The following is an 8630-nucleotide window of genomic DNA, read 5'->3' on the forward strand; positions in this document are numbered from 1 at the left end:
CACCCGCAGGTCACGTGGCTGCAGCACCTGCTCCGTGCACCCTTCCTGAAGGTGCCTAAAAGCCCTGCCTTCCCATCACCAGGGGTGTGAACGCAGAGAGGCCCAGGGAGTTCACACATGCTGAGCACGGTCATCGGGACCATGTTCCTGAAAGCTAACGACTTCCACACGTCCCTCGTACCCCATAATATCAGAAACTTCGAAATAAACCGGTCTCCGGTGGGACAACAGGCCGATAGTATTTATTTATGACCCGTGTTCCGCTGGGCGCCTGGAGAACCTGCAAGCACAATCCACTCACTCACTTCACAATTTAGAGCCGACGTGTGGCAAATAAATTGCAGTCTGCGCTGGGCCAGAAAGTAGGCCCGTGAGTTAGGCTGCACCCAGCCCCATCTGGGGGACCCCGCTTTCCCGTGTCAAAAATGCAAGCAGTAGGACATTCTGGGAGTAAAGCCGATTGAGCTCCGCGGCACCCCCCTCATGCTTATTCCCAGCACAAAGAAATGATAAATAAAACAAGAGAAAATGCTCAGAAAAGCAGAAACCAGAAACAAATCCAGAGGAAGGTGCTCGCGCGCCGATGCTGCTGACGTAGGCCAGGAGCGGGCACGGGGGCCGACGTGGGCCCCGCGGGTGACAGTGTGAATTTTAACACGCCCCAGTGAGGCGGCCGGGCCTGGAGCCTGTGCGAGGCGGGGCCTCGTAGAGAGGTACCATGTGACTCCAGGGCCTAGAAACCACCCACCCTCCCGTGCCGGAGACCCGGAACCCCTAACCATGGCCCAGGGAGCGCGGCTTCTGTTTCGGTTCTGGGTAGGGGAGCATTTGTATGTTTAAAAACCCAAACGTGCTTGGGCTTCGGCGTGGAGTCCCAATGTCCAGGTCCCTCTGGCGGAGGCCGGCCTTACCTACACGTCCATGGGACCCGAAAATGCTACCACCCGCGGGAAAACGAACCCCAGTGGAAAAGCACAACACACTCAAGGGAACAAACATCAGTCCCACGGCCAAGAGGAAGAATCAGCAGGAGACTCCGAGCTCACAGAGAGAACAGGAGAAGCTGAAAATCAAGACCCGGTGTGTTTAAAGTGTTACGTTCTTGGTCGTGACAAGTAATGTTGGCCGCAGCCCCAGCCTCAGGTAGGGGAAGTTGGGGACACAGTCATCCTGTGTTGGCCCGGAGGAGAAGGCAGAGCTGAGCGGTGTCGGGTCGTGAAAGCAGGAATCGGCAGCATGGGGACAGAACAAAACACCAGGGAAGAGAAACAAACAGAAACTAAAACATCAGCGCCTAGGAAAAAAAGAAAAAAAGCTATCGCCATTAAAACGGGACACGGTCAGCCAGCGCGTGGAAGGGCCGAGGAGATGGTTCTGGAAGAAAGGGTGGCAGACGCGTTCCAGGGAACGGCGCAGGTGACAGCGTGAGGCCATCGTGAGCAACGTAGCTGTGGCTCTTCCCGAGCGCACCTTCCGGGGGGACGTGTGCATTTCCAGCGGATGCTGTGATGCGCCCCGGGCGCCCGGGGTCCCGATGTATGGCCCCACGGTCCTGGGTGTTTCTGCTGAGAAAAACATTTAAATTGGCGAACAGAATGGATAGGTCGCCCCGTGTGACGTGAGGGATGCTCATTCGCTCAGTCGAAGGCCGCCCCCCCGCCCCGGTGGCTGTCCTGCCCCCCGGGGGCCGGCCCGGTGCTCATGCCTTGGACCGCCGTGACCCGCCGGCTCCCCGCGGCCAGTTTGCTGGGTCACCCTCGGAGCTTGGCGGCCTGCCATGATCACGTGAGCGGATTCCTTACGCTTAGTCTCCTCACCTATATGTTTATTATAAGGGATCCGCTCACGCGATTATGGATATGTCTAAAAATACGTGGGTACTTACACGTAAGCCGTAGAGATCAGATATGCAGCTTACACGATTATGTATCTGTAGAAATAAGGACATGAGCATCGGTATGGATCTGTATATAGATACGGCTATGGACAGAGGTGTGCACATCTGTCGCTTCTGCTTTGATGAAGATCCCTTCTGGGTCCTGGAATTTGCAGATGTGCGTCTTCAGTAGACACCGTCACTTTGCTAACGCATTTGTTCCGGTGACACGGACCATCCAGTCACTGCAACCTCGCCCACCTGTCTCCGATTTAACTTCAGACATGTGTGCTTGTGGGCAATTTGATCTCCCTGTGGCTTTTAATTTGCATTTCCTTGATGACTAAGGAAGTTTCTATGCTATTAAAACATAATTTAAAATTTTATTTTATAATTATTGCACGGATAGAAATACATTTGACATTTGCATATTGGGCAGCTTTTCCTCTGCTTATTGGCATGTGGAATATCCTTTTCTTGTGAAATGATTTTCCAGATTTTTGCCCATTTTTTTCCTATTGGATTGTCTGTCTTTTTCTCAGTTGTTTGTGGGAATCCACGCGGGTTTGAGCTGGTGGCTCGTCCTGGCACCAACATCACACTTCTCTTCACTACTATAATATGAAAATGGGCCTTTGACTCGGTAGTGTGAATTTTCTACACCTGTTTATATTTCTTCAAAATCGTCTCGTACATTCCTCGTCCTTTTCGTCTTAATGTGACTACGATTCGTTTTATAATTTGCGGGGGATTCTTTGGAATTTTTAGACCAATCTGGGGAGCATCTCCGTCTTCACCATACTGAGTTCGCTAATCTCTGAATGTGGTGTTTTCTTCCATTTCTTTAAGTGTCCTCTAATTTTTCTCAATATTTAAAAAATTTTACCGTAGATATTCTGGGAAACTTTCATAAGAATTATTCGCAGACAGTCGATGTTTTTATGCTATTAAAACGTAGTTTTAAATTTCATTTTATAATTATTGCATAGATAGAAATACATTTAACATTTGCATATTGGGCTTATATCCTGTGAAATTCTAAACCCACTGTTTAATTCTAGTAGTTTTTCTATAGTTTTTATTTTATTATTATTATTTTTTTTTTTTTTAGGCAAGGCAACCCTTGGTTGACCTCACAGATTGCAAGGACCTCGTCAGCTTACAATCCCTTATTTTTTATTTTTTACGCCTACAGCACCTGGTCTTCTTAGGTGGTCTCCCATCCGAGTACTCACCAGGCCCAACCCTGCTTAGCTTCCGAGATCAGACGGGATCAGGCTCGTTCAGGGCGGCGTGGCCAGAGACTCTGCAGAGATTTTTAAATGTCATAACGTCTGCCAACTCAAACCCTTTTAAACTTTCCTTTCCGATCCTGATTCCTTCATTTCTTCTTCCTGCCCCGGTTCACTAGCCAGGGCCATCAAACCCAATATTTCACAGGAGCGACAGTATGGAGTTTGTCTCATCCTCATCCCAGGCGGACGAGCTTCGGTAAGTCACCGCCGCATTCGCCGCCGTCCAGGTGTCAGAAGGGTCTCGGTTTGGGGTGGCGGCTGACACCCCTGGCTCCGGTCTCTGCCTGTCACCGTGCTGCTCACCCTGGGCATCGGCGTCCACATTTCTGTCTTCTCGTAAGGACACTGGGTGTTTTCGATTAGGGTCCACCCGACTGTTCTCGTCTGTGTCACATCTGCCACAACCCTATTTTTTAAATAGGGTCTCATCCACAGGTTCCGGGGCTTAGGACTTTAACATCTCTTTTGGGGGAACAGAATTCAACCCACGACAGCCGCGAGGGAAGGTGTCAGCGATAGTTTTGGGGTTCGTTTTATTTCGTTTCTCTCTTTCGTGCATCATTCTTTATGCAAGAAAGAAATTTCCTTCTATTCTTACTCGGATAAGAATTTTTAAAATAACGAACGTGTATATAGAATAATGATTTTAGCATCTCTGAATGATTTCAGCATCTTTTAGCATCTCACCGTTTTGGATTACGTGGACTTTTCATTGTTAAGTTAGCCCTGTGCAAAGGCCCACATTACTGATCGGGGGTCCCTCCTACGCCAATATCTGGGAGACCCTGACTGCTTCACGTCCAGCTCAAAGCGAACTCTGCCTCAGGGCGATGATGGCTCACGCACAGGGGACAAGTTGGCCCAGGAAAACAGATGCATTTGATTAGGGCTCGGCGTTAACTTCCTGCAGCTCAGGGCGCTCTGTCTGGCTTTGTGACTGATTTCTAGTGTTCAGGGCAGATGCAGCTCTACATGGCAGACTGCAGCGAACATTACAGACAAACAGGTCTGTGAGGCAAGAGGCCTCCTGGATCAGTAAGCGGCATCCAGCAACCCCCTGCTGGACCCTCATTGGCTTAGAGCTGGCGCGCACCATCTGCTGTTCATTGCAAGGAGTTCTGTCTCAGAAGGCTTTTCCAGAAGCAGGAGAGTATGGTATATAGACACTGTTAGCCTGTTCCTTCGTACCTTCTAGTCCCGAAAAACAACCCGCTTGGTCTTAGTTATTATTTCTAAACTTATCGTTGAATTTGTTTAGTGAAGGTTTTCTTTAGAACTTTGCAGCTGCGTTTGTCAAAGGCACATACCTGAGACTTTCTGCTTTTAGTAGTAAGCTCGTACATTTTGGTATGCAGGGTATGCTGGCCTCATAAAACGAGTCGGAAATTTCCCCCCCACTTCCTGTATTGTACAAAGGTTTGTTCAAGCTCTGTCTTATTTCCTCCCCAAATTGTCAGAAACATTAGCTGGTAAAGCCGTCTCATTCGGTGCTTCCTTTCAGGAAGATGTCATCGTGTAACTTGTCACGGAAGCATTACGTGCAAAAGAAAGCGTTGTAGGTTTGTGGAAATCGCATCGAGATCAAGAAAAAGGATATTGCCAGCATCCTGAGAAACCTCTGCTTATTTTTATGATGCCATTATGCTAATTAATTTCTTTAGTGACCATACGTTCCAGTATTGCTACTGTGTGGGTGAGGGTTGACTTCGTCAGCTTTTACAATTCCTTATGTGTTTTAAAAGTTTGTTTTGCAGATCTCTCTCTCTGTTCCTCTCTCTCTCTCTCTCTGTCTCTCTCTCTCTTTCCCTCCCTCCCTACATATAACAATTTTGCAATTGCCAATACCCACGTCCTTCAAATCCTTGAGAGCCAAAACTGCGTTTTACTTATCGAGCCCCACGTTTCTGCATGAAACCGGGGGCTTTGCATGTGCCCTTCCAAGGGCCAGGCCCCGGCCGGGGTCCGCCCGCCGGGCCTGTGGTCCCCAGAGATTGCGGAGAGCCCCTTCTCCCAACCCCTTCCCAAGCAGCGGGGCTGCGGGCAGCTCCGCGTCTTGCGCACTGAGACGGCTCACTGCGCGTTGTGTCTGGAGCCGGAGGCTTCCGTTGGCTCCTCAGCTTCTGCTTGTCTACGTTTCTTGACCACGGAGCTAGTTTTCCCATCTTGCAGCCTAGAGAATCACACGATGCGAGGCTTTGAACGTGATCTTGCGATGCTGACTCGAAGTCGAGGGTCCGTATTTGCCCTATCGAATCAGTGAGGGTTAAGAATTCTGATGACGTCCCAACTCTGGAGGGTTTAAAAAAAGACGCGGCCCCATAGGACTGGTGCTGGGATGGGCAAGATCGTGTAGGAGACGAGTCAGGAATCTCGCTCAGAGTTTCAATTACCACGCTATTTAATACCACCACGTCATAGTTTATGCCAGAGGATACAGCGTGCCATACACATATTTACAATATGTGTTACAGTATCGTTTACACCGATGACAAATACAAACTCCCTAAAAGCCATCATTAACAAACAGGCTGAATGAAGGATGGTCTAGCCACAGACTAGATCAGCTTCCAGAACTGTCTAGCCAAATGAGGTCACGTTACAGCCACTCAGAACATCTTTACTATGCAGCCTTAAAAAGAATAGAATGGCTACGCGCTTGCAGAAACTATGAAGAAGCGGCACGGTAAACACGTTACGAGTCGCCGTAATGTGACCTCATTCGGCCAGACAGTTCTGGAAGCCGGTCAGGTAGCTGTCAGCATTAATCTAGAAGATGGGGTACATTTTTACAATGGAGCACGACTCAGCTGTAAGAAGAGAGGAAACACTGCCATTTGCAACGATGCGGGTGGATCTGGAGATCATCACGCTAAGCGAAATGAGCCAGATGGGAAAAGTCAAGAACCATATGATTTCACTCACACGTAGGATATAAAACTGAAAGCAACAAACGAGATGAACAGAGTCTCAGAAGCAGACGACAGCGGTGACCAGAGGGGAGGGGGAGGGGGAGGGAGGAAGGGTGAGGGGGGATCACATAGATGGTGACGGAAGGAGATGTGACTTTGGGTGGTGATCACACAACGCGATAGGCAGTTGATGTATCATGCAATCGTATGTTTGAAACCTATATGATTTTATTAACTCATGTCATCCCGATACATTGAATAAAATTAAAAAATAACCTCGTGGTCGTTAGAAACGTATCGTTTGTATCCTTTCATACCGTTCGTGGTTTTGTTGGCGTACCCTTAATTGGGCTTATATTTGTCTACACTGGCCCTTATTTCTGGTGGAAATGTGAAATGATTTCAGCTACTCCAGAAAACGGTTTGGCCGTTTCTTATAAAGCCAAACATATGATGACCACGTGATCCAGCAGCTGCGTTTATCCCAGAGACATGAACACTCGTGTTCGCACATTTATAGTAACTTTATTTTTAATAGCCCCAATCCTTCAGTGGGTAAACGATTCGATAAACTCTGGTAAATCCCTCCCGGGGACAGCTACTCGGCGGTAATAAGGGACAGATGCCCAGGGAACTGGGTAGACCTCAGAGGAATTATGCCGAGTTTTAAAAAGCCGATCCCAACAGCCTGCATCCTATATTGTTCCATTTATAACTCCTGTATCCTTTAAATAGCCAAATCGTAGACACGGCGACCTGATTAGTGGGTGGTGGGTGGGGGGGTTGGGGATGGGTGCAGGATGGGGGACAGGTGGGTGTGGTTATAAAGGCGCCACTCGAATGACCCCGGTGGCGGGGGACCTGTTCTGCGTCTGGGCCGTGGTGGTGGCTGCGTGACACTCACACGTGAGAAGATTGTGCAGGACCGAAGACACACGGGCGTAAGTGTGCACAGACGCGTAAACTCGGCGAGACTTGAACACGGCGGGCGGGCTGTACCAACGTCTGCAATGTCGTTTGTAGTCTGTCGAGATGCTACCTTTGGGGCAAACGGGCGATGGGTACCCGGGGTCTCTCTATATTATTTCTTGCAACTGCATGTGAGTATACTACTATCTCAAAATAAAAAGTTAATTAATTAGGAGAAAAGTCCCTAATAGAGTGGTCCTCTTTGTACGCACAGACCTCGTGAATTTTTGGTTGTTATTCTAAATATTTTACAGGTTTTGATCCTATTGTGAGTTACACTTACCGTCTATTATGTTTTAAAAATAGTTATTACTGCTTTAAAAGAATGGAATTCGTTTAGATCTGCTGATCTTCTACCTGGCGGTTTTGCTACGTTCTCATCTTTGTTCTTACAGACTGTCTGTCGAGTCTTTTTTCCTACGAGTTTTCCGTTTAAACGGGCACTGAACTTTTTAAAATGTTTTTTAATAATACATCGAGATGATCATGTCGTCTTCTTACAGCGTTCACGTAGCAGATTGCACTGGTGAGTTTTCCGGTGACGAAATAATCTAATGTCAAACCTTTCCTAATGGCTCCTTTGCCTTTCTGGGATAAACTCTAGGTAATCATTTCCTTCTGTTAATTTAAAAATACACCACTGAGTTTAATTAGCTAACTTCCCCCTTCTCGTTTCTGAACTTGTGTCCACCCGTGAAATCATTCTGCCGTTTTCTTTGTAATTTGCTGACTCTGTCACGGTCTCAGGGTTATTAAGTGCCTTCCTCTGAGGAGTCTGGAAGGTCACATGTGAGTTCTGTGTCTCCAGCAGACCACGGCAGGTGGGAGGTACGCGTTCCTTCAGAGTTTGCCTGTGTCACACCGTCACGGTCTGTAAGGGAGAATTTGGTCACCGTTGCAATATTTCTTACTGGTTTTTACCCTTTTTCTTTCTTCTGCCACCGAATTTAGTACCTTTGTTTTTTATCAGAAAATTTCTCACTTCGTCTAGGTTTTTATATTTAGTCCTGGGTAGTTGTTCTCATGAGACTAATCGACGGGCTTGCATAAAAATCTGGGTCGAAAATGATTTTTCTTTAGGGAGGCAAAGGCAGTGTTTAGAGTCTGAGGCAATTTTCATGACTCGTCTTTTGTATCCACCGTCTTTCTGTCCACCTGGTCGTCACCTTCCCATGTCGCTCTGAGGTACTGGCGGTGAGTATCTCGAGGTTCCCTTTCATTCACGGCATCGGGTCTTGAGGGGGACCTTTCAATCCAGAGATTCACGCCCTCGAATTCCGAGATATCTAGGATTATTGCATCGTAATTTGTCGTCTTTTCCTCGCCCGTTCTCATTTTCTAGAACGCTTCATTGTTTGCACGCCGTTGCCAATAATTCCCAGGTCAGCCTTTTCCCCTTACACGCCATTGGTTTGTGGTTTTGTGCTACGAACTTGAAAAATAACTCTGCTTTGTCTTCCAGCTCATCTACTGAATACGTTGGTTTTCCCATCGTGTTTCTATTTATTTATTTATTTGTTTGTTTGTTTGTTTATTTATTTATTATTTTGTGTTATTTTTAAATTTATTATTATTATTATC

General features: G+C 47.5%; 1 protein-coding gene and 1 pseudogene across 1 annotated transcript in view; both read right to left on the minus strand.

The window, feature by feature from the left end:
* LOC105307287 (neuronal acetylcholine receptor subunit alpha-7) overlaps window positions 1-8630 on the minus strand; it is a 113474-nt gene that overhangs the window by 100437 nt on the left and 4407 nt on the right. The window contains exon 2 of the mRNA XM_011382715.2: window positions 1099-1198. Within this exon, the coding sequence (XP_011381017.2) occupies window positions 1099-1198 (100 nt within the window). The remainder of the gene's footprint in view (window positions 1-1098; window positions 1199-8630) is intronic.
* Window positions 3063-3181, minus strand: LOC111732752 (annotated as a pseudogene).

This window comes from Pteropus vampyrus, unplaced genomic scaffold (genome assembly GCF_000151845.1).
Source record: "Pteropus vampyrus isolate Shadow unplaced genomic scaffold, Pvam_2.0 Scaffold487, whole genome shotgun sequence".
In the NCBI taxonomy this organism is placed as follows: Eukaryota; Metazoa; Chordata; class Mammalia; order Chiroptera; family Pteropodidae; genus Pteropus; species Pteropus vampyrus.